Below are 27,499 nucleotides of genomic sequence, written 5' to 3' on the forward strand. Positions count from 1 at the left end.
ACAATCATAGCATGCCTTATCCATATAAAGTATTACAATATGTAGTTCTTAAAATATAAAAATAATTCAAACCACCAAAACCATGAACAGAGCAGTAGTAGAGATTGTATGTCTCTGTATTGTTATATCTATATCTGTTTGTGAAAACAAAAACCAACTAGCATATATCATCTTTTTTACTTATTATTTTTAGATTAGATTTAAAAATAAAAAATATAGATAAATAATAAATTTATTTTTTTCAATTCAAAAAATATATTCAAGTTGAAAACTTTTTTTCAACAGAATATTTAAACTATTTCTCAATTGAAAATACAAATAGAATATCTAAACAAATTGAAAACACAAAGTTTTACAAATTATTAGGAGTGCTCGCAGTTTGGCGGTTCGATTCCGGTTAAAGAAATCTCAAATCCGCCATCCATCCAAAATTAGGAGGATTGAAAAAAATTAATCTGTAACCGTCCGTTCATCATCACGCATCCATCCAAAATGCAGTGGATCGGTTCGGTTCAGTTTAATCGGTTTGGACGGATTGATATATCCGCTACTCACTCTTAATTTTTACACACTTTTTTTTTTTTTTTTTTCAAATCTCCATATAAATTTATGAATCAAATATAACTTAATGTCATGATAAAATACTTATGATACCCTTACTTGATATACCCAATTTCACTGCCAAAATAGCTTGTCATTCGTCGATCCGGATGACAATTTGGTATCCTACCACTAGAGACTCAATTTAAATTTTGGGTGAATTACACTAATAATCCTTATAGTTTGAGGGTTGTGTCACTTTGGTCCTTGACTATTTAATTGTGACACATTTGATCATGAATTTTGAATCTTGTTCAAAATAAGAACAATTGAAAATCTCATTAGATTTTTCAATGGTAAAATCGTCAATTTGATAAAATATAAATTAATTAGACAAAAATAAATGTCAAACAAATATTTTTAAATTTTTAAAAATTATTTCTACCTATTAAAAATAAAATTATGTAAAATTGATACTTTTTTAAACATTTATTTATTTTTTTACCAAATTAATTTTTATTATGTGTTTGAATAAGGATCATGTAAAATTAATTTTTAAAAATTAATCATGTAATTTTTATTAATTTTATATAATTTTATCCTTGGTGGATAAAAATAATTTTTAAAAAATTAAAAATATTTTTTTGACATTTATTTTTGTCAAATTAGTTTATATTTTATTAAATTGACGATTTTGCTATTTTAATTACATAATGATATATTAAATTATCTTTATTTAGAACAAGATTTAAAATTTATGATTAAATAAATCTACATTAAAAAATTAAAGACCAAAATGACACGAGTTCCAAATTATAGGCTCGTAGCGTAATTTACTCTTAAATATATGATTTTTCTCTTTTTTTTAACCTAGAGAATTAATTAGTTTGTGTTTTTCAACTGGGGTTCTCTTCTCATTGCCACAGTGAGCCTAAGCCTATTTCATTCCAGCATCTTTGATCTTCTTACTCCAGCATCGGCGATTTGCGAAGTCAACGATTTGGTGGCGGCGATCTCCGTCGGCGCTTACCAATGGCAGCGATCTAGCTCTCTTGTTGGTGTGGTGTCGTGTTTGTCTCACCCATGGCGTTCTCTGTGACTGCGACCTTGCGTTGCCCATCTCTCTGTGCTAGGGTCTGTTGAAGAATTCAAGGTCTCTTCCTCACGCTCCAATTTCGATTTCTTTCCGATCTTCTTCTGCATATCTCAGCCGCACAAAGTCCTCTGTCAATTCGATCTGCTTCAATCGAAGGTAATACATCTCTCTCTCTCTCTCTCTCTCTCTCTCTCTCTCTCTCTCTCTCTATATATATATATGTATTACAAACTCGATTTTAATAAATATGAAATCTTTCTGCTAATTGAATGAATCAAAACATCGATTCATATATTGAATTTGTATTTGTCTTTGTATTTGGGCTACGGAAAATTGTATATTCTTAGTTGAATTTGTATTTGTATTTGTATTGGATTAAGGAAAGTGATTGTGATTTCTCTCATTTTTGTTTGGTTAAATTTTTGGTTAGATTTTATAAGAGAAAAAAAAAACAAATTTATATTATTAAAATAATCTTTTAATATTTTGTCAATTATTTTATTTTGTTTTTTTATTTTTATAGGGACAAAATTAATATTGTGAAAATATAAGAATCTGATTTCTTTTCTCTCCCAATCTCTCCACTTTTGGAAAGATTGAAAATGAGAGTTATAATAGAAATGTGTTTCTCTTGGTTTCCCTCCATTTTTCTCCACTTACGTTATTCAAAGTTATCAAAACAAGTAAGAGGAATACATATCTTTCCATTTCTTTTATTTTCTCTCCAAATCACTCAATTCAAACATAGTGTAAGGAAAAATGTATTCTGCTAATTGAAAAGTGTAATTTATTATTATTGTTTTTTTAACCTTCCACGTTCTTTCATATTTTTTTTTTCAATTAATGAAAACTTATTTGATTGTCTCAAAATTATATATTTAATTATTTTAAAACAAACTTTTTAATTAATTAATTAATGTGTATTGATTTTGTTGTCAAGCCAGATAAAATAAAATAAAGTTAAATGTATATTTTAAAATAAAGTCAAGTTGGGTTGGGTTGGAGAAAATCCAAACCCATTAGGGGATGGGGAGGATAGTACTCATGGGGAATGGAGAATGGGGAAAAATTATTAGAAGGGCATGAAGATGGAGAATTAATATCCGCTCCATTGCCCTCCATTGCCATCTCTAGTCCGGATTAGGTTTGGATTGAACCGACGTTACATAATAGAGAATTTTATATTTGTCTAAGTTTGACCTAGTCGTTACATCGGGGCTCTATTTATATCTAAGTTCGGCCTAAAAAATAATTACAAATCCCAAGCCTACCCATTGAGTTATATGTTAAAAAAAAAATTAAAATATTTCATAATTAAATTTAATTACATTATATTTCTTAAATAAATATGTTGATATCATTTTAAATTAAAAGATATTTTTGTATAAATTAAAAAATTTCTTAAATAAATTCAATAAAATATTACTACAAATGTGAGTTTCAATAAAATTAATAAAGATAAAGTATAGAATTCAACAAAAAATATAACAGGTTTGGCTGGACTAGATTGACAGTATACCCATTAGTATATCAAGTTGAAAATATTGATCTAACTTGACCCTATAAATTAAAATAATTTTTTCATATTCTAAAATCATAAGGCTGGGTTGTGCACACTACATTGGATGAGCCAACGGGCGATGGCCCACACTACTTTCCACCCACAGCCTCTACAAACAGCCAAGGCCAACGCGTTAGAGTAGGGGTGGGTGCGGATCGGTTGCAATCACGGAATCTCCAATCCGTTATCCGTCTGTCAGATTGGCAGATTGGAGAAAATCAATTTGCATTTGTCTGCCAATTTGGCGGATGTGAATTTAGCGAATTGGCGGATGGATACGAATCGGTTTGACGGTTTAAAATTATACAAATTTTCAACATAATTCAATTGTGTACTTCCTCAAAAAACAACCTGGGCATAATTCAATTGTGCACTGTCAAATATATTACAACAAACATTGTACATTCAAAATAGGTCATCCTATATAGTCACAGAACACAGGTTAAGATTACCCAGACCACAGTCACATAATACAGTCATAGAACATAGGTTGAGAAGCCCTAATTACTGAAAAAACAAAACATCCCATTTACGCAAATGACCGATATATTGTTGGCTTCAAAAGCCAATAAAATTTTCAATGGTTCAAACTCAAAATCACGACAGATATATGACACATTTCATTGCATTTTGATAAAACAAAATCAAAACGATAAATTAAAAAAACAGAAGAAAAAAACGGAAGTTCATTCATTGATTCATTGATGCGAATCAATTCATTACAGAACCAGAAAAGTTCATTATATCTGTGATGTTTAGTCCCCTGTTTCAAACTCCATTACAGAAAACTAAATCAAAACTATTTAGTCCCCTGTTTTCAACTCCATTACAGAACCAAAAAAGTTCTAACCAACACCTCAAACATAATTCTTATTCCCAGTTAAACTGTATATAAAATATAGAAACCAACCATACCCCAAAAATCAAAAACCTGTAAATCTAATTAAATAACAAGTGTATATAAAATTTACCTCAGACCCACATCCTGTAATCACCTCTCCTCAAGAAAGCCCCCATGGATTCAATAATTCAGTTGCACGTCCTATGCCCAATAACTATGAAGCACGGATACTTCAAATAGGGAGACATATCCGTATTGTATCCGTATTGGATACCGATACTCTTTAGATACTCGCGGATACGTATCGGGTACTTATTAAAAGTATCGGATGCTTCTTAATTATTTTTTCATTAATTTGGAGTATTGGATACTTAATTTTGAAGTATCGGATACTCCAAGTCATGTTTACTTGTTTTATGAAATTAGAATTGTAACATTTCTTGCATAGTAATATAATATAATATAATTGCAAGTATAAATATAAGAATATTTTTCTAATACTTTGATAAGTTCTTCGATAAGGAGAGCATAGTGAGTTAATTTATCAAATTGATGTATCCTAATTATTTCATACATGTCCCCTTATAACTACATAGAAAGTAAGAATTAACAAGAGAATATAACAATGCTAAAATTAAATATCAATAAATAAATAAGCAAGTAAACTTGAATACAATATTTTTTTACTAGTGTCAAAGGAAAAAAAAAACGGGACAAGTTGTGAATTGTTCTATTATTGTAGTATAAATATATTAAACTTGATATTGAAATGAAATATTTGCAAGACCTATAAAAAATTTTAAAAGTAAACAAGCTACTAGCTTAAATTAATACAAATTCTTAAAGGTTAGTATTTTGCATTATAAAATTACATTTTGGTTTCTCAACGTTCTTTAGCTTATGTGCAACTCACTATTTATAATTTAAAAAAATATATTTTTCACAAACGTATCCTAGCCGTACCGGTATCCTATTTTTTTAGGTTTTGTCGTATCGCCGTATCCGTATCGTGTCGTATCCGTATCTCGTATCCGTATCTATGCTTCCTAGCCCAATAATAACTAAAGAATCATGGAAATTCAGAGTTAGAGACTGGCACTACCAAAGATGACGATGACGACGACGACAACAACAACAACAACCAAAAAAAAAAAAAAAAAAAAAAAAAAGAGCAAGAAATACAAAGAAACACAAAGTGGGTGTTTTGGTAACACCATTTCAAGAAGCTTAGATCGTCAACAACTAGAAGAAAAAAAAGATGTAGATTTTGAAGAAGAGGTTTTTAGAGAGAGAAAATAAATTTTTTTTTTTTAAGAGAGAGAAAGAGAGATCCTAGATAAGAAACCTTAACACCACACCCAAAAAAAAAAAAAAAACGAGAACCTGAAGTTGATATAAACCTACTTGGATGTTTGATAAGAAAATAATAATAATCCTATGTAGTTCTAGAAATCAAATGCAACTGTTTGATGAGAAAATAATAATAATCCTACGTAGTTCTAGAAATCAAATGCAACCCAGAAAAAACGAGTACCTGAAGTTGATATAAACCTATTTGGATGTTTGATGAAAAAATAATAATAATCCTATGTAGTTTCAGAAATCAAATACAACCCAGAAACAAGAAGAGAGGAGGAAAAGAGAAGAAGAGAAGAGAAGAGAAGAATACCTTCGAATCGAGGCTTCAATCGTTGCTCAATGACATTGTTGCCGATCGCCGATCGTTGCTCACTGCCGTTCAAGAGAGAGAGAGAGAGAGCTGTTGAAGGAAGAACTAGGGCCACAAAAACATGAAATGAAAAAATAAGGGCGAGACAAAGGGAAAAAGGGGGGGAAAATAAGGTGGCGCGGGCGGGCGGGCCGGGCACGCGGATGGAAATGGTGGTTTACAAGCGACCCGACTCTGTTATGTGAAATCAAATTATCTGGGCCCATATTTGCCCGCCACGTGTCACTCATCCACCCAAAATAGCATGAGTCGGGTCAATTGGATTGGAGCATCCGCTGCACAGCCCTACTTTAGAGTGTTTCCCTCAAGTGAACTGGTGGAGTGGTTTTACTGCGGTGCGACACCTGTCCCAATTGAGTAACCTAAGGTGGAGATCAATTCCTCATTAAAACGACGTCGTTTTTGTGGGGTATCAAGGAAAAAAAACTGTTTTGAGAGAGAGAGAGAGAGAGAGAGAGAGAGAAGGAGGAACCCTCGCTGAGGAGTCCTTGCTCCGCCGCCACCGACGAGGAGCGGTTGCATTGGGATTCAAGAAGCTGTTATTCAAAAGATTCAACAAGTTCATCCTCCAAACTTTTATCAATTTCAGTAGCTCCTAAAATTACAGAGATTTCAAACTTGTATTCGACCATCTCTCTCAATTTCAGAGATTTGGGATGGGTTACTCTAAAATTAATTGCGTTTTGTTTTCTGTTCTGTTTTGGTCTGAAATCAAACCAAAACAAATTGGGTCATCAATTTGCTATTGCTCGAAATCTTTTGAATTTAGCGGTGTTTTTCATTTTGATGTGAGTGTGGTGGCATGAGATTAGTTTAATTTTTTTATTTATTTATGTGGAATTACAAGGACTGAATGAGAATTGTTTGCTGCCCAACTTGCTGGCCACGAACACTGTTTTAACTCTTTCTCTTTCAGTCCATCTCTCTGCCTCACAACACACCCTGGAGTTCAAATCACCATATCTCTACACAGCCCAATGACCAAAACACCAAACCCCTTTAACAAATCTAAATTTCAATACATGTATGTATATGTTTTTTATATCGTTATTCAATAGGTTTCCAACAAACCCCCCCCCCCCCCCCCCCCTTCTAATTTTGGGGTTTCTTTGATATTACAGTGAATGCTTATGGGTTATGGTGGGTTAAGGTTTTGGAATTATGGAGGCATATTTGAGGTTGCTGGTGATTGTCCATCCAGTTAGCTTGTTCAGAGCATTTTAAAGGTCCATTTTTTTTCTTTTTTTTTTCGTTGGTCTTGTAATTTTTCTTTGTTGTATCTTAATGACTTACATTACATTTGATATGTGTGAGTTGTATTGTTTATATTCCTGGGAGCTCAACCTAGGCTCGTTTATACAATCGAATTGAGACAAGCAAAGCTCGAGTTGCCCAACTGCTAGTGGTATTTTTACTATAGAAAGAATATATGCTAGACATAGAGATTGAGAAAGAAACACTAAACACATTTGAAAAATAGCAACTATCCCATGAGAAATAACAATCAGTCTTCCCTAATCCAACTATCCTAGATTTTTTGACACCACTTGACCTCCCTACATAATTTTAAACAGCATACCATTACTTTGTATACATCAAAGACCACTAACTTTGGACTCACAAAAGATAAATATAGGCATGTTTGAATTCGATTCCCAACACTGCTAACTAAGCCGAGCTTAGCTACAATTCTCTGTTGAGCTTGAGCACAACTAATTTTCATTGTGCACGACTACTCAACTTGGCTTGACTCAATGACTGCCCAACCACGTGATCCTACATGATGCATAAGATCACGCCACTTGAGCCTAGAACCCCCAATATAGCAAAAAGGCATAACATTAACAGTTAGGGTCCATTACATTAGTAGGGTTGGCTAGCCTAACATGTACTTGTGAACTCGCCAAAATCCAAATTGCACCCACTTTGAACCCACCCAAAGAATATTTGTCTTTGAATATTTGAGAAAATTCCAATTCATTCTCTTATTGAAACTATTTATGTGATTTTGTTTCATGCAACTGACATGAGATTGGGCCAATTATATTTGCCAACCCTTTGAATTATAGTTTATAGGTAGGAACAAGTAATGTTTGGTATTTGTAAGACACCCAAAATGGGATTATTTTTGAAATATATGATTTGGGCACTTGATTTTTCTGATCATATGTTTATTTACTTTCAACAGAGAAGACAATCATATTCAGCAAAAGCCTTAGATTGTCGTGCGACATAGAGAATGATAAAGACTTTGGCATTGCCTTACAAAGTATGTACTTCTCTTTTAGTTAACCACAACTTTAATGCAAAATTGGTGATTTGTTTGTTTGTTTGTTTGTTTGTTTTTTTTTTTTTGCGTGTGTGTGTGTGTACATTTAAAAACTACTCAGCAAATTTGAAAGCAGAATCTGGGTGGTTATTTCATCTATTCTCCAATGCAAAACAGAGAGCTCTTGCTGCATATGCATAGTATGTAATATGTATAAACTATGATAGACGGTAATATTACAGTAGCATATTGATGTAAGAAACGTGGACGCTTCTAAGAATGTGTCATGTCGTGTTGTGCTATGCCTTGTCGAATACATACATGACACAATACTCGTCGGATACTTCTTGACACTTGGTGCACACACTACCAAACATGATCAACTATTGTTTAAAATTTTCTAGAACACTTGGGGAACATATGTGTATCGTTTAGATATAAATGAAACACATTAGAAGTTTGATTACAACAATTTGCGATTCAATGATAAAGAAAAACAAAGCAGATGTATACCTATTCTCGTCTTTTAGACTTCATAAATTAGTCTTACATTGCATTTTGTTATTATTTTTGAATTAAATATTCATATACATGATATATAATAATTTCTTCTCCTTATGGATGACATATAATATATATATAAAAGAATATATTTTGCGCGTGTCCCATTCGTTGTGTCCCTACATTTTTTGAAATTTTTTGTGTTGGTGTGTCCTTGCCCATGCTTCTTATATATTGACTTCCATGAAGGACCACCTATGATTAATTAGTCCCATTACAATTAACTTTGTCGTGAATTTTGCATGAAGAATATGTTGAAGAATTTGATTTTGCTGCTTGGTTACATTAATGGACTGTTAATCTGATAAAAAACCCTGTACTAGGAGCCTGCTCATATATCAAAAGCTTTTGTATCAAATATTAGTGGCATGTTTTCCCAACAATAATTTAATGTCCTCAGCGATTGTGTAAACTCAGTATGCCTGTGAAAAGAATAGTAACAAATTCTTTCATCATATTCCCTAGTTTTTGGAATTGTTTGTCATTGGTAACTGTCCAACAATTATGGGACCTGATCATGGACAAGGTTGTTCTTGTTTCTCCATAAAATAGCGAAATGACACATAATAAAGATGCTGATTGGTTCTGGACTTTCTTGTGTTGAAGTAGGATAAATTTTAGTTGAGTTATGTGTCTGCTTGCATCTTCCATGTCAAAATATGAAATGAAAGTGAAGCATACAAAGTGGTTGTCTTACAATTGTTGTGTTAGAATCACAACGTACATAACTTTACAAATCGTATTCTAGTGTTAAAAATCAACAATTGACACTACATTTTTTGATATTAAACAAGAGTGTACATATGATATTCAAGATGAGGACAGGGATTGTTATGGTCTTCATTTTGTTGCACTTTCCTTCAACATTAGTCTTCTAAAAAATTCTAACCGATTTTGACATTCATTATGTTGTAGGCATCAACTTTACCTTTTGCAAATGTTAGGGTGTTTAATCAGTTAAAAGCCAAAGGAGCCAAGATGGAGCTTTCTATAACGCAACCAGATGATTGGCATCTTCACCTCCGTGATGGTGACCTTCTTGAAGCTGTTATCTCTCACAGGTAATTTTGTGGGAGAAAAATTGTAATATTTGTTTTGCATACTTTCATTTAGTTAGGGGAATTTTTGTTATTCTGATACTGATTCAAAGTATCGTTAGTTTATTTTTCTTTATGAAGTTAGTTTAGTTGTGAAGGGTTATAATTTGTATTTTATCTGCTATTCATTATGCCTACAGTGCATTTCATTTTGGAAGGGCAATAGTTATGCCAAATTTAAAACCTCCCATCAAGACAACAGCTGCAGCGGTGGCTTACCGAGAATCCATCTTGAAAGCATTGCCTGCCAATAGTGACTTCATACCTCTTATAACACTTTACTTGACAGATACCACAACTCCTAAGGAGATCAAACTTGCTAGTGAGTATTACTAACAACTTGCATTCTGATAGTCTTTTAGGTTCTTAACATTCTGAAGATTGTTAGATTTTACTTGAGTCACATATTTAATTCAATATGCACTTATTGAAGCTTAACGGAAGCTATCAATTGCACTTCTCTGTAACTCATTTTTTCCTTGTTGCTTCAGTGTTTTTGTTCAGAACACAGTTTTTAGTCAGGAACTTTGTTCTATGCTTCCTAGTAAACTGTTATGTTTCTTTTGCTATTTGGGATTGACTTTCTCTTCCTCTAGGGAAATCAATTGTGGCTACAAGTGGCAGACAATGTTATGTATTATCAGCATAGCTACCATTGATTTGCATAATTAACTTAATAAATTTGATAATTAACTTAATAGATTTAAAGGAAATTTTCAACATTTAAGAGTTCAGGCTAGTGAGATGTTTTGATTAATATTGAAAGGCATGTTCAATATGTGGATTAATTTTTTTTTTTTTTTTTTTGAATTTTTCAGTTGGATCTTTTGATTTCCAATGTTGCCAAATTGTATAATGGTGGGGATCTTCTGATTTTTTTTTTTTTTTTTAAATTATTAATTGATGTTAGCTGTAGATTGGTATCTTGGCAAATAACTTGTGCTTGGAAATTTGGATCTTCATTGAACAAAATTTCTGCTACAGGTTAACTTCATGGCTTCAAAATAACCAAGCAATATCTCACTTTTGGAAGTATCTGAAGTTTAATATGTTCATTTAGTTTGTGACATGTAGGTTGGCTAGTCCTTGTCATTCTTGAAAACTACTTAGTCAATTTATGAAGTAAGATAAAATTTGGTTTTTTCTTTTATCACTTATTTCTTTATGCGTGGTTGAAATGAACACGGTGATTGCTGTAACAGGAGAAAGTGGGGTTGTATACGCTGTAAAGCTGTATCCTGCTGGTGCTACAACAAATTCTCAAGATGGTGTAACAGATTTATTTGGGAAATGTCTACCTGTTCTTGAGGAAATGGTTAAGCATAATATGCCTCTTCTGGTAATTTCACTAATTTTAATCAGCTAGTAAACATCTACTTGTTCGATTAGAGTTATGAAAAACTATTACGCTTTGTGTGTGTGTGTGTGTTTTTTGTTGGGGGGGGGGGGGGGGGGGGGGCATTTCTCCACTAATCATGTTTGCAATATCGTTTGGAGGTTATTATTAAGAACAGAAATTTGAACATAAAGACAGTTTAAATTAATTTCTTAGGATCAATTGCATTGTTCAACGGTGAACGTTAGGCTTATCCATCAAGAAAATAACATTGCTTCATGTGGTGTTGATATTTTGAAACACCATTTAGGCATTTCTATCTTAAAGCAGGTTACTCCAATGCATATTGTGTTTTTAACAAGGCTCCTGTCAGGACATCCTTAGACAACATCAAAAGAACTCTAAACAAAATATATATACATATATATATATATATATATTGGTAAGACAAATGGAAACAAAGGAAGAATCAAAACCACCTACTTTGTAGGTTATTATGCGACCCACAAATACCATGAGTGGACTGCCATGGCGGATTCACAGAGGTTTTCCTAGTTTGCTTTCGGCTTCAAGAGTGATATTGTCACTCTATAGGGACATATCCACTCTCATATTCTCCTGTTGGGTTCCAGCGCCTTAAAAACAAATCTCAAAACTACAAAGACTCATATGATTGTTGCAAAAGTACTTGATGCAATCATCGATTGATATCCTTGGGTCCAATCCACTTTCGTTTGTGTTTTTATTCTTAGCTTTTATAAGAACGTAAGATGAATAATATGCGTGATGCTTGTCCATCAAACATTGGAATGGAAGTGTCAGGCAAACCTATGATTTTGGGCAAAACTGACCTTGTATTATTTCCAAACCCTGGTTGAGTCTTAACAAGTTTATCAAAAAAAGAAATGAGTTCCTTCTGGTCATCAATAGGCGTATGATATCTGCTTCTACAGCATAATTGCAGAAGGCCAAATGACACTTCATTAGAGAAACTTTACAGGCTGTAAGATATAAGCGGCTTCATAAGTGGATATCTTGTTTATTTTTCAAAGACACAGCCTCAACTCAACTCAACTCAACAATCCTTAATCCAAACTATTTGGGCTGGCTAAACACAACCTAGCATGACTACATGACTGTCATAGTATATCTGTTTTGTTTGTCCAATACAAGAAAATACCATTTTTTATTGGAGTTCTTTTGTTTTTAATCTACAGGTCCATGGGGAGGTTACAGATCCTGAGGTTGACATTTTTGATCGTGAAAGGGTATTCATTGACACTGTTCTAAGACCCTTAATTCAAAAGTTTCCACAGCTGAAGGTTGTGATGGAGCATGTTACTACTGCGGATGCTGTTAGGTTTGTTGAGTCTTGCAATGAAGGTACATTTTGTGGTATTTTCTGCATTAACATTTGTTTATTTACTTAGACCCTTTTTCTTGGTGAACAGAAAATGATATATTTCTTCCCTTATTAGGATTTGTTGCAGCAACCGTCACGCCACAACATCTTGTTTTTAATAGGAATTCCCTTTTTCAAGGAGGATTGCAGCCACACAATTACTGCCTTCCAGTACTAAAAAGAGAGACCCACAGTATGTTCCATACACTCTTTTTCACTAACCAGTAATGGAAACTTACCTCTCTCATGTTGGCAAACCTGATATTGTTATGATTTATTCATTCGATCATTTATTTCTTTCATGTTGATCCGTGCTGTGGGTAACTTTTGTATCATAAATGGTGTGATGATGAATCAGATGTTTGTGGTGGTTGGGACGGTTACAGATTCGTGTCACTTGATGTCCCTTGTTTTCTTTGTCGCTGTTTGTGTTTTAGTACCTTCCCTCTATGCACCGTATGAGAAATGAATTCAACAAGAAAAATCTCTTTTGCAGATAAGATGACCTTGCAAACCTACACATGGTTGTCCCTTTTGCCAGACATGTGACCCTGATAAATGATCTGTGCATAAACTTTGGTTATACCTTTCAACGACAGTACTAGAAAAGAATTCATGGAATTACTGTTTGTAGTGAAATTAAATACTTCTGAAATGCATAGTAATAATGTCAATTTTGTTGTTGGTCATACAGTGAATGACATTGGAGAATTCAAAGAGTATATAATTGTGCTGCAAAAAGGCACTTGTCCTAGCTAGTTAGTGTATGTTGACTTGTAATAGTTTTGAATGAAAGTTTTGAAGCATTTCTTAAGGTAAGCTTTACTTGCATTTACTCCAGTATAATGTTTGTAATAAAATTCAGAAACGCTTTAAGAAATTAGATAGTTGTTTCCTATGCAATATTGCTTTCTTATGCTCTGCATGATTAAATTATTTGTCCATCTTTTTGTGGCCCTGGTCTAAGCCCATGCATTGTTTTTTCCCCTAGGACAAGCTATTGTGTCAGCTGTGACAAGTGGTAGTAAAAGATTTTTCCTTGGAACCGATAGTGCTCCTCATGAGAGACGAAAAAAAGAATGTTCTTGCGGATGTGCTGGTATATACAATGCCCTTGTCGCCTTATCACTCTATGCCAAGGTTTTTGAAGAGGTCATATCTCCTAGTACACCTCTGATCATGTTTGTTCCAGTGGTTTCATAATTTCATGTTTTTACCTTCTTTTGTTGCATTAAAAAATAAACTATTGTGTAACCCCACCACATAATCTTATTCTTATGGTAATATGTTTGACTTAATTTTTTTCATAATTCAATGATGAGGTGCATTAATAAAATCTATTTTACATTGTCCAACATTTGTTTATTTTATTTTTTTCCTTCTCAATGTTTAGGCTGGTGCACTTGACAAGCTAGAAGCCTTTACAAGCTTTAACGGACCCGACTTCTATGGGCTCCCAAGAAACACATCAAAAATCAAATTGATCAAGAGTCGATGGAAGGTGCCAGAATCATTATCCTATGCATCTGGTGAGATTATTCCGATGTTTGCTGGTGAAACACTCGAGTGGCTGCCTTCCTCTGTTTAATCAAAGTACGTTTCCTTGCTTTTTGTCATTGGGAATAAATGCATATGTTGTTCCATCTTGCGATAATACTAATTGACTCTTCTGAGCATGGATTGGTGGTAAACATTAGATAGTTATTTTTTGTTTAGGCAATACAATCCGGCCACATCTGTTGAGTCTTTTGAAGGGAAAAACAAGAACTCCATTGATGAAAGAATGAGAGCAAACCATTACAGGAGAATAAGTGGCTCGAGCCTGACCAGTCAGTCTGAGGTTGTGGTTAATCTTGTCGAAGGGACCATATGCCTTGTCATCATCCAGAGCAAGGGCCTACCTTTGCTTGTACGAGTCAAAACAAAGCCAAGTGCATAAAAAATGGCCACATATTACAAATTACTTCAAATTTCACTCATTTGATTTTTCCACTGTTGAAGAGTCCACTTTGATTTGTGATGCTTTTGTCCTGACTGTTTTTGAACCATAAATTTGGATAGTAATTTAAAAAAGAAAAAGAAAATGGAAAAAAATTAATTTATATTTCATTCATGTCTCCATTGCCTTTTTCTCTCTCCCCATGTAAATTTTTATTCAAATTCATGATTTAAACACAACTTTCACATGTCTAAACCCAAAAATGATTTCTCATAAGCTTGTAACCGTAAAAAACAATCACAATATGAGGACTCTAATGCAATGTTTTGGATTTTGGATGTTGTAGATCTTTGAATGTCTTGTGAGAGAGAAGTGAAGTTATTTATATATAATTTTTTTATTTTTTATTTCTTATCAAATTTATTGCCTCATACCTATCAAACGTGTGTTATTTGTACCTCAACTTTCCTAAGCTATTAATATCAATTTACTTTACTCCCAAATTGTTAAGAAGGTTAATATTTTTTACGGAATACTATACCTGGCACACATGCTATTAATTGATGGTATTGATTAAGGAGACAAATATTCAAATATAATTTATATAAAGAAAAAAAATACAGCCATTTGTTTTGGATTTTTTTTTTGGTTATTTAAAACACAACATACGATTAATTTTAGCAAAATACTATATTGGGATATAATTAAATTAGAGACAAAATAGATCTTGAGTTTTTAATTTTATCAATTTGAATTTCAATATTTTGATTTGCTTTCAATTTAAATCATTTGTCTATTTTTGTTAAGTAAAATCAACAGAAAAAGAGTATTTTAGTTATTATATTCAATGTAGGTATAAATTTTCTAAAATATCATTTTTTATTCAATTTAACGATTAAAATATATATTTTTTTTGTTGTTGATTTTACTTAATGAAAATAGACAAATAGTTTAAATTGAAAATAAATAAAAATTTTAGGGTTCAAAATGACAAAATTAAAAATTCAAATTTTTTTCTTTGGTTGTAATTTTTTCATTAAATTAAGTAAATCATAAGGACAAATAATTTGTGTGAAGGCACGTGTGATACTCTGTAAAAAGATTAAATTTGTTGACAGTTTGAAATGAAGTGAATTAATGTCAATCATCTAAGAAGGTAATTATTGAAATTAATACTTTATGGGTAAGAAAAAAGTGAATTTTTTCTTTTCTTTTCTTATATTTTATTTTATTGTCAACAAATTGCAGATCTAAACAAAAACCTATGGGAACATCCCAATCTGTGCAGGTAATTTTCCAAACATTCATGCATCTATCTATTCTTCTTTATAGATTTAAAAAAAGAAAAAAACAATATCAGAATCTCCCTATGCAGCCTAAAAATACTTCAAATCCACGCCGAATTAATGCAAAAGGTGATTGAGGGAGGAAAAGTAATATTTTCACTATGTTGAATTTATTAAAAAACAATAATAATTAATTCCCCCCCAAAAAAAAACAAGTTTGTGTTCTGTTTTTCTCCAAAATAGACAAGTCCATAAAGTTTACAACAATTGAATTTGTCGAGGATGAAAAATCAATAAACTATATACAAATCTTCTACAGCATATTCTCTTTTGTCTTGTCATGCAGCTAGACACAATCAACATTGTGAGAAGATTTTTCTGCTTTTCAAATAACAGAAACATCTTCTCGCAAGCCAAAGTTGAAACAAGTTTAAAAAAAAAAAAAATTATATTACTTTTCTTCGGGGACACTGTTCCAACTCTTTTTTAAGACCACATGATCGTATTACTCTTGAGTGTTTGAAATCGAACTTTTTAGTGTGAGGACTGTGGCTTGTTTTGGTCTATCCTCACCAAGCCCACTAAAGATTACTTGGTGAAGGGCACATAATTTTTATGCTTGTGTTCTTTTAATACATCAAGCACATCCAATTCTTTGGTGCCTCTGTGCAAAAATGAGTCTCATATGCAAAATTCAATGGCTCTTTCTTTGTGTTGTGCCCTTCTTCATTCTATCTTTCAATACCCATTACTCAAAAGGTTCAGATGGTACCAATACCATCCATGCTGGACAGCCTCTCTCTGGTAACCAAACAATAACCTCCCAAGGTGGATCTTTTGAGCTTGGCTTCTTCACTCCAGGTAACTCTCAAAACTACTACATAGGCATATGGTACAAAAAACCACCAATCAAAACAGTAGTTTGGGTGGCAAATAGAATCCAACCCATTTCAAATCCATCTTCTTCACAATTGAAACTCTTGAAAGATGGAAATTTAGTCCTACTAGACCAGTCAAAGACTCAAATTTGGTCGACAAATTTGATTTCAAAATCGGCTAACTCAACCATAGCCATGCTCCTTGACAATGGAAATTTTGTCATCAGAGATACATTGGATTCCTCTAATGTCATATGGCAGAGTTTCGACTACCCAACTGACACACATCTTCCCGGTGGGAAAATTGGATACAATAAACTCAAAAATGAAAAACATGCTCTAACTTCTTGGAAAAATTCAGAAAATCCATCACCAAGTCTGTTCTCTTTGGAGGTGGAGCCAAATTCAAGTCATATATTGCTTTGGAATGTGTCTAAGCCGTATTGGAGTAGTGGGGTATGGAATGGGAAAGTTTTTAGCTTTGTTCCTGAGATGCAATTGGACCATTACGTAAAAAATATCACATATGTTAACAATACAAATGAGAGCTATTTTACATACGATGCCGGTGACCCTACTGCTCTCATTAGATTTGTGCTGGATGTGAATGGACAACTCAAACAATTTGTTTGGAGAAAGAACAATGTGCAGTGGATTCCGAAATGGATTGTACCACAACAATGTGCAGTCTATGCTTTTTGTGGTGCATTTAGTAGTTGTAACCAAAATATACCTATTTGCACTTGCATTGAAGGATTTGAATCAAGGATTAAAGCAGATTGGGAATTGGGGGATCACTCGGGTGGGTGTGTGAGGAGAATTCCTCTACAGTGCAAAAACAGAGAAAATGACAAATTTTCTGTGGTGCCAAACACCAATTTTCCTGAGAATTCAGAGTCGACAACAGTTGGGAATATTGATGAATGTGAATTGGCTTGCTTGAGAAATTGTTCATGCAGTGCTTATTCTTATGATAATAGGTGTTTGATTTGGAGAGGTGGTTTGTTCAACCTACGACAACTCTCATCAGATGATAAAAGTGGAAGAGATCTTCATGTTAGAGTAGCAGCATCCCAGCTGGTTGGAACCGAAGCTAAAGCTAAGGCGAAGAGAAACACTTATTTGATCGTTTTTGGGGCGGTTTGTGTTTTCTTTTGTTTCTTTGGCAGTGTCTTGGTATTCCTCTGGAGGAAGAGACAGAGAGACACAGCTGGTACTTTGGAGAAAGTTGATGATTCTTTGGCGGTGTTCAAGTATCGTGACATACGAATTGCGACGAAAAACTTCTCAGAAAATCTTGGAGAAGGTGGTTTTGGTACAGTTTTCAAAGGAACACTGCCCAATTCAATCGCAGTAGCAGTAAAAAAGCTAAAAAATTTGAAGCAAGGAGAGAAGCAGTTTCGCGCAGAAGTGAGCACAATTGGGATGATCCAACACATCAACCTTGTTCGCCTTCGGGGTTTTTGCATACAAGGTACAAAAAGATTTCTAGTTTATGATTACATGTCAAATGGTTCTCTAGAGTCTCACTTGTTTAAAAAAGACAACATTAATGTCTTAGACTGGAAAACAAGGTACAACATCTCAGTTGGGACTGCTAGAGGATTGACTTACCTCCATGAGAAATGCCGAGATTGCATCATACATTGTGATATTAAGCCCGAAAACATTTTACTGGATGCTGAATACAACTCAAAAGTGGCTGATTTCGGGCTTGCTAAGCTTGTTGGGAGAGAGATTAGTCGGGTTTTGACAACAATGAGAGGAACACGAGGCTATCTTGCACCAGAATGGATATCAGGTGAAGCAATCACTCCAAAAGCCGATGTTTTTAGCTATGGAATGCTGTTATTTGAGATTATATCAGGAAGGAGAAACAGTGACATAGTAGATTATGAAATGGATCAGTACTTTCCATTTTTAGTGGCAATGAAAATGAAGGAAAGTGAGGAATTAGTCATGAGCTTGTTGGATTACAGGTTGGAAGGCTGTGATGTTGAAGAGGTGATTAGAGCTTGCAAAGTTGCTGCTTGGTGCATTCAAGATGATGAGAAGGATAGACCAAGTATGGGACAGGTAGTCCAAATTCTAGAAGGAATTTTAGAGGTGGGCATGCCTCCGATTCCACGGTTTCTCCAAGGATTGGCAGATGATCCATTGGAACCACGCTGTTTCTTTAAGGACGGTTCAACCCTGCTTTCTTGAGTTTATAATAGGATGCTAAGTATGAATGTTTTTGGGTAGTGAAGAATGGCAAACCCTTTTTTTGTGTTCCTTGTCTGTATTGAATTTCAATAAACTAGTGTTTTCTGAAAGATGAACGGAAAACTGAAAATAAAAACACAACCAAACAACAGACTGGAGTGTTTTATTGTTGATAAATGTTGTTTCTAAAACCTTATTTAATTAAGTTTACATAAACAAAAGTGCTGAAATTTTGTTAATCTAAGTTAAAAGGCATTGGCACCAAGAAACATATATAACATTGAATTAGTATAATGGAATATATTCACACACTTATTAGTTGCAGAACACAAAAAATACAATACAGCCACCGACTCAAAAAGAAAGATACCAAACTACGTACCGACACGGACTGCATTTTTTTGCCTCTATTAGCGAATGAATAACGAATAACACTGTGAATGTGATTGAAGATTGGGAGTGATATGTCTACGTAAACAAGGCCCATAAAAGAACACGAGTAGTCCACATAGCCCCCAACAATGGTTTCACAAATGCATTCTCGAGTATATATGCTTGGTAACATGCCGTGATACAGAAGCCCGTTGCATAGAACAATGATGTGCTAGCTGTAAGATACTTCAATGGTAATGAAATGAGAAATTCGCTGTTACCAAATCATAACAATTGAATCGAAAGTTTTCCCAACGCCAGTAAAGAACGTGTAGGCTTCCTCCTACATACAACAGGAACAAGCGTAGATCACTCTCTCCGGAACTTGCTTGTGTTAAAAAAAAAGGCAGGCCATTAGTTTGGTCGAAACCAACGGGAATAGTCAAAAGTGCTGCGTAGTTGAAAGTGCCAATGAGAGTGGTAATAAGCATTGAGCCATCATGTCTTTGGCTTGTTTCTCTCGGTTTCTTTTCTCACCTCGCCGTGGTCTTCCTCGAATACTTCTATTGTTGTCTTCCCGTTGTTGTTTCGATGATATAAAAGATGGGGATGAGAGTTATCCTCTATATGCTATGGAGAAATTTAAAAGAGAGTTAAAAGTAAATAAAAACTACTACTATTGTTATTACAGTTCATCTGGGGTTTATGTCCAGTTCTTTAATTGTTGTTGATGCATTTAAAATTTTTCGAATTATTCAATGCATGTCAACGACTATAAGTATTGCAGGTTAATAGGTTTGTTTGTGTTTGTGCACTTTATTATAAGTTTTTTAACCATTTTGTGGACTTCTAATCCATAAGGTGCTAAATGTTTTTTTGGTGACTAAGTGGTCCCTTAAATTATTTGTTGACTAGTTTGCCATTGTTAGTAAAGTTGGAGAACAGGTGGTGTGGTTATGTATGGGGAAGGTGGTAGGGTGTTTGTGTGTCACGTTGTTCGAAAACGCACTAATAGTTTTTTAAAGTTTGGTTGTTTTTAACACACGCAATGTGGGACATAAATTCTTTACTGATTGTCTTTTGGCATGCGACGTGAAGACATACAGTAATTTAATCAAATTGGGTCCGTTACATTAGAGTGTCACATGTCACATTTAAATAATTTTAATTCCATATTTACCATTTATGTTATGTTTGGAAAAATCTTACCATAAGCCTTTTTTAGTTCACCACTATTATTTGGGTGACCTATGGATTCAAATCCAAACGTGTCCACCCCTAACATTGAATGAATGTAACTCACATCTGGATCCAAAAAATTAATATACCTTTCACTAAATTAAACAAGGTGAACCACGTTTCAGTTCCGCCCCAAACGTAACGACCATAAAATTGAGGAAGTCGACCAACATTCTTGATCTTTTATTCAACGTTTCATTGGTGAATCAACATTTCATCATTCCCATTTGTGTATTCCACACTCTTTCGGACCACCGATTCACGTTCATCCCAAAAGTGGCAACCACATCTTCATTCTGCACCCTTGTCCGTGAATGCGTGTGATGCTGTGGTGTGAAGGACTGCAACATCGGAAGCGATAGTGACATGCGTAGCAACGTTTCATCATTCCCATTTGGAAATTCTACACCCGTTCGTACCACCAATTCACGTTCAAATCGTTATCCCAAAAGTGGCAACAATATCTTCATTCTACACCCATGTCCATAAGTACGTGTGATGCTGTGGTGTGACGGACTACACTGCCGGAAGTGATGGTGGCATGTGTAGCAACGTTTCATCATTACTATTTGGGTATTTCGCACCGTTTGGACCACCGATTCACCTTCGAATCTTCATCCCAAAAAGTGGCAACCACATCCTCATTCTGCACTTGTGTCCATAAGTGCGTGTGATGCTATGGTGTGAAGGATCGCACCGTCGGAAGAGATAGTGGCATGAGATAGTGGTCTGGGTCTCTGTTCCGTAGGCCACCATGATGTGAATGTACGATGTGGCATCCAAATGTGTCGACTGCACCGCCGGAAGTGATAGTAACGTAGCATCGTTCGAAAACGAATCACACGAACAAACAATTGAAAATGGTGATGGACATCAATTGGACTATCATTTTCTTAAAATCAGATGCAAACATATGACATACCAGATCACTGTGGGCTGTTGTGACGTCTGTGACAACCCTTGGTGCCGTCCAACAATAGCCAAAACCTAGCCTCATATTCCAGAACACCCACTGATTTCCCACTCCCTGTAATTACGGGATTCGAACTACCAAACGTGGCATCCACATATCCCCCAATATCTGTTACTCCTACAATGTCCTCAATTGATTAACAAAAAGGACAAATTCGTCCACCAAACAATCCAAAAAATTCAAAAAGGGACTTGGTTGATTGAAAGAACACAGCAATAGGACTTGCCAATCTAATAGAAAAAACGTGGGATCATATGGTGCAACAGTTTGTGAAATGGGACTTTCTAATAATATTTCCTTTTTTAAATATAAAAAAATAAAAATGAAAAACACCTATTTTGTATTTTATTTTTTTTCTTTCTCGATGTTAGGTTGGTACTCTTCACAAGCTAGGCTTTAACGGTCCAGACTTGTAGGGCTGGCCCTGAGCATGGCCCACTAAGTTATGGCTTAAGGCCCTTTAAAATATATTTAAAAAAGGGTCTCTTCTTATTATAGTTTAGTGTAATATATTAGGTATATTTTAAGTCTAAAAAAAAATTAAAGAAGGTCTAAATTAACTTAAAATAAATTGACCTATTGAAAAATTAAAAGGCCCATTCAAAATTAAAAGGGCCCACTCTCTCTCCCTAACTAATTCCTAACCCTAACTCTTTAGATACAAATCTTTTGTCCTTTACCTTCTGTAGACGCGCCCGTGGGCCTCATGCTACAGTTCGGACTCGATTTGTGTCACGGTTCTTAATCTGAACCAAAGAGTCCAAATCTGGCAAATCGTTTTGAGAAACAGATTTTTGAAAAAGTAGTGCCAAACATGGACTGCTTTGCCAGATACAGAGTCGCCACTTAAATATTTTTTATGGGAGAATTTAGGAAACCCTGACTCGGTGCCGAAGGCCACATGTCCGTCATCACCGGAGTTGTCTCGGCTCGGGAGCTTGGGTACGATCGGGGAAGGTCAGCTATGAGCACCCCCTTTCGCCCGGTCCGAAGGCCGGCCTCTACTAACCGTGATATCCGTTTTTGAAAACTTTATGTGTTCTTAAACCAATTGTTAGCCTAGAATTACTATGTTATGTGCGCAGCAAACAAGTATAGACCAAATCGCCCAAATTGGAACAAAACATTTCATGTTTGTTTTGAAAATGGTTTGCTACTCGCAAGTAGGCTAAAATGCAGATTTTGCCACCCTCAAGTGGGCTTTTAGAGAAGATGATTTTGCCACCCTCAAGTGGGCTTTTAGAGAAGATGATTTTGCCACTATCTAGTGGGCTTAAAACTCACAGTTTTAATGCATTATTCCAATTTAGGTAATTCAACCTCCATCCACAGGCATTCAAGCAGTTATATCACATAAGCAGCTAGCTTCATGGTAATCATACTGTCATGGCAACACTCACACGCATGCGATATGCGAAAGCATAAAAGCTTACCTAGTACTCCGAGCCAAAACAAAAACTAGTCAGTAATCATATGCATGATCCTAGTTCATGTTAAAAATGGCTAATGCAACACATGCAAAGATGCAATCTAAACAGGCTCGGCTAACCCTAAAATGGCATATGAAATGCTACAAGTAACATGTATTCAATTTGGAATTGAAACGTACAATGTAGTTTGTATGATGTACCGAGCCCGGTGCATGTCAACAAATGCATGAATGCACGCATGCATAGCATAAGGTATGCTAAAATAAATGTGCCCTAATCTACCATCATAAGCAGGTAAATAAAAGGGAAGAAAGAAGTGGAGGTTGGAAGACATACACACCACGCACACACACTTATTACAGACACGCCCTCACTCGGAGGGACCAAAAAAAATAATACATTCCGAATGATAAATCGACTATCCTAGCTAATTAATTATTACAAATCCTTAATTAATTAACAAAATAAATGCAGCAAGAAGGTGGCCGCAGCCCTGCCTTGGGATGCGTGAGTGATGCATGCTCGGATCCGTCTCGCCCGGAAGGCCCGTACCATAACACTGCCACCTCTGTTTATATTGCCCTGTCTCTCTGAAAATTGCCAAAACTCCAGGACAGGTTCCTTGCATGCTGCAGAGCACCACCGGCTAGGGGAAATTCCCACCGGCAGTTCACAACTTCCATCGGCTGTTTATTGGGTCATCGGCATTTCAAAAAGTGCCGGTCGGCACTAAATTCTGCCGGTCGGCAGAAGCTCCCTGCAGAAGACAGTTTTGACAGCAACAGAGAATAGACAGCATATGGCATAGGATTTCAGGCACATGTATGCATGGACACACTCCCTATCATGTAATGGACTCAAGGGAACATGGCCCTCGACCCTCGGGCCACCAATCACGCATTTCGATGCATGATGACCAAAGAGTCAAGTATGCATTTCAATGTCAAATGCAATGCACACAAAACATACAAGGGACCCAACCTCAATCATGGTTGGTCAAGAGGCGAGGCAATGCACAACAATGCACATGCGACCTAAGCATGCAAGCAAACATACAAACATGCAATATAACTACATGGCACACACAATGCTAACAACATAACATGCACAACGTATTGAAACATGGCATACACAATGCAAGATGGACTTACACCAATGTGAGTGGACCTCAGCCGCACCCACACTAGTGGCCATAAGATGAAAATGAAGTGCCTCGAAATGCGTGCACGCGGGCACGCAAACCGAGGCAATGGCATATGCAATGCAATGGCTAAAATGGCATATAGAATGCAACATGGACTTATACTAACATGAGAGAGCCTCAGCTACACTCACATGAGAGGCCGATGGATGAAAATGAAGTGCCTCGAAATGCGTGCACACGGGCACGCAAACCGAGGCAATGACATATGCAATGCAATGGCATGGAAAATGATATGCAAACATGCCAATGGGATTTCAGCACTGAAATGTGGGGGAAAACAGCCCCGAAATGAGGCGAAAACACACCCGATGCATGGAATAGTCCCGAAACATGGACTTTTGGCACCCGAAATGGCCTATAGCTATACCAAATATGCGCAATATGGACATGCAATGAATAGACAGTAGCAAGGCAGTCCCAAAATCAGCATTTTTCCAGTATAAATCATGGCCAAACAGCAAGCAAAGATAGGGCAAAAATGGCATGCAAAAATGGCCCTAAACATGAGATTATGAAGCAACTCACAGCTGCTAACTCCAAATAGGTTAGGGCCCTTCAACAACATTGAAGAGGGGCCACAAATAAGCCACTTTACAGAACTGTAAAAACCCTAAAAACAAACATAGATATGGCTAAGCTCTTATGCAAGAAAAAGGGCCAAAAGGTGGCCAAAGAGGCAAGTGGTATATGCACAGCCCAAACTAAAAAATAACCTTCTACAACATTGAAGAGGGACCAAAAATAAGCATATTTACAGAACTGTAAAAACTCCAAAACAGTATACAAACATGCTAGAAATGCAATGCAAAATGAGGCTCAAAAGAGGCTATAACACGAGGTATACAAAATATTCATCAAACAGCCAAAGACCCTTGATGAAACATGTTAAGAAGGTCAAAATAAGACTATTTCTAGGCCTGTAAAAAGACCAAAAACAGAAGCATGATAGGCTGCCAAAGCATGCAAGAAAATGGCATTCAAGGAGGATATTGAAGCAAGTGCAACATGGAGGGCTCAAACCGGGTTGAGCCCTTAATGAAACAAGAAAATGAGCTCAAAAAAATGACCTTTTCAGTTTTGGTCGGAGCTCAAATCAAAAAGCATGTATGGCTTATAAATGGTGCAAGAAATGAACCAAAAAGGGGGAAATGCTACTCACCCTTGAAGACCAATGCTTTTGTTGCTTCTTGGACCAACTTTGATGATTCTAAGTTGCTGGAATTCCTCCCCTTGCTGCTGGAAATGGAAGTGGTGGAGTGATGCTATAGGGTGTAGTGCAAATAGGCCAAGAACAAGGCCCTTTTGGACCCTCAAAACCAACACAAATGTAGAGAGAGAGGGAGATATATAGAGAGAGTGATATATATCTCTTCTATCTCAGATTTTTCCAACCCCCTAAAGGGGAGGAGAGGCTCTCTTTATATAGAGAAACCAAAGGGGCAAAGCTTCTCTTAGAAGCTTTGACCAAAAAGGCCAAGCTTCTCTTAGAAGCTTGGAGCAAAAGGGCCAAGCTTCTTGGAGAAGCTAGGCAAAGGGGTCAAGAAGTTCAAGCTTCTTGGAGAAGCTAGAAAAGGTCAAAAGGTTCAAGCTTCTTGGAGAAGCTAAAAAAAGGTCAAGCTTCTTGGAGAAGCTAAAAGGGGTCAAGCTTCTTGGAGAAGCTAAAAAAGGTTCAAGAGGGTCAAGCTCCCTCAAGAAAAGGTCTCGGCCCGGACAAGTGGCCGACTGATCTAAAACAGTGGCCGGCCGGCCAAACACAATGCCGACCGGCAACAAAAGGTACCGACCGGCAGAAAAGATTGCCGATAGCAGTAAAAACCAACCGGTGGCCTCTAGCCACTGCCGGTGGTGGGTGGGGATGGTCTACAAGCCCTACCCTGCCTCTCAAAGGCAAGATGCAAGTGTTTGGTGCAAAACCAGACACTAAACGGTCGAGTTCGGAGATCCTGAGGCAAGGCACGTAGCCGAGGCCTCCGGGAACTCCAAACGAACACAAACATGGATGATCACCGAGTGTTCCAAGCGGTGACGTCCAAGTCTTGAGGACGGTCAAAAATGGGGTGTCTACACCTTCAAAATTTTTTTGATTGAATAAAAAAATAATGTGAAGGCCCCCCAAATGATTTAGTAATATTTATTAGTTCATTATTGACTTTGGGTCTCGAAAATCTTAGAACGGGGCCTGCAGACTTGTATGGGCTTCCAAGAAACACATGGAAAATGAAATTGATCAAGAGTCCATGGAAGGTGCCAGAATCATTCTCCTATGCATCTGGTGAGATTATTCCAATGTATGCTGGTGAAATATTCAAGTGGCTTAGCGATAAAGATTTGAGAATAAAATTGAAAATTTGAGTCACCCTAAGGTGCCATAATCATTCTCCTATACATCTAATGAGATTATTCTAATATGTGCTGGTGATTTAAGTGCTTGAGAGACAAAGATTTAAGAATAAAAGTTAAGGTTCGAATCACCCTAAGAGAGTACTAGAGGTTTGTTCGATTATTAACTTTAGATCATGTGATTAGTTAAGTCAAGGTGCGCACAAGTTAATGCGAATACCTAATTATCTTGGTGATATATTAGATAGTTAAAATTACTTAAAATTCTAATAATTAGATCTCATAAGTCAAATTCATCTTAATTACATTATTGACTTTACAAATAAGATATTTGCTTTTGTCTTGATGAGGTTAGTTGACTACAAAAGTCCTAAGTGGAATGCAGACCACTCATTGATTTTCCATTGGTCCCCTGCAATTATAATTCGTTAGAAGAACATTTCTTGCTTTCACTACAGGAATTATTTGTTTTGAAGGCGTATTTTTAACGGCGTTTTCTAAAACGACACTATTCTTAATATTTAACGGCGTTTCATAAACGTCGCATTTTTTTAATTAAAACGGCGCCGTTTCATGAATAGAAGACGCTTATAAAAAGGGGCTATGCCCCATGCGCTCTCCTTCTTTTTCACCTTTATTTTGAATCTGATAAGCAGGTATAAGCGAAAACGAAAATCTCGAGCGCTCTCTCTCTCTCTGCGCTGTCGAAGATCTTTTAAAATCGAAGTCAGAGCCATTTCAAAGATCTCACATTGGTGATTCATTAGAGCCATTTCGAAGTTCTCTCTCAAAATTGATTCAGATCAGTGAGCTCCACTGCTGTCTAAACCCTAATTATCTCAGAGATTCAGCTCGGTAATTCAGAGATTCAGCTCGGTCTCAGCGAAACAGATTGGTGATTCATCAGAGCCATTTCAAAGTTCTCTCTCGAAATCAAAATTGAAGTTTATCTTAGCGATTTAGATAGGTGAGCTCCACTGTCTCTGTCTCTCTCTCAAGCCGAACTGATGGTGCAATGTCAATTTGGTTGTTGAAATCAATCTTGTGAAATTCTGTGAATGGTTTTGATATTTGAATGTTGATGTCCTGTTGTTTCTTCTCACTGAACGTATTGATTGTTTGTTGGTTCATATTTTGTTTTTGAAAATATTTCATTTTATGCTGCTTTTGAATGGTTTTGATATCCTTCATGCTTGTTCAA

At 35.7% G+C, this 27,499-nt stretch overlaps 1 protein-coding gene across 8 annotated transcripts; it reads left to right on the forward strand.

Moving 5' to 3' along the window:
* Positions 1-1,363: 1,363 nt before the first annotated feature.
* LOC145788911 (dihydroorotase, mitochondrial-like) lies at positions 1,364-27,499 on the forward strand. Of its 8 annotated transcripts, XM_082883708.1 has the most exons (12): positions 1,408-1,792; positions 6,889-6,993; positions 7,956-8,036; positions 9,513-9,658; positions 9,835-10,016; positions 10,897-11,033; positions 12,248-12,413; positions 12,509-12,625; positions 13,424-13,584; positions 13,826-14,025; positions 15,620-15,659; positions 26,955-27,499. In XM_082883708.1, the coding sequence occupies exons 3-10, from the start codon at positions 8,007-8,009 to the stop codon at positions 14,018-14,020; spliced, it is 1,134 nt and encodes a 377-aa protein (XP_082739834.1). In that variant the 5' UTR covers positions 1,408-1,792; positions 6,889-6,993; positions 7,956-8,006; the 3' UTR covers positions 14,021-14,025; positions 15,620-15,659; positions 26,955-27,499. The 8 variants fall into 8 exon arrangements, with proteins under 8 accessions (XP_082739831.1, XP_082739834.1, XP_082739833.1 ...); XM_082883705.1 differs by lacking the exons at positions 15,620-15,659; positions 26,955-27,499 and adding an exon at positions 14,149-14,541 and having other exon boundaries at positions 1,364-1,792; XM_082883707.1 differs by lacking the exon at positions 26,955-27,499 and having other exon boundaries at positions 15,620-18,917.

This window comes from Camellia sinensis, chromosome 8, assembly GCF_055761805.1.
Source record: "Camellia sinensis isolate YWXY chromosome 8, ASM5576180v1, whole genome shotgun sequence".
NCBI classification, from domain to species: domain Eukaryota; kingdom Viridiplantae; phylum Streptophyta; class Magnoliopsida; order Ericales; family Theaceae; genus Camellia; species Camellia sinensis.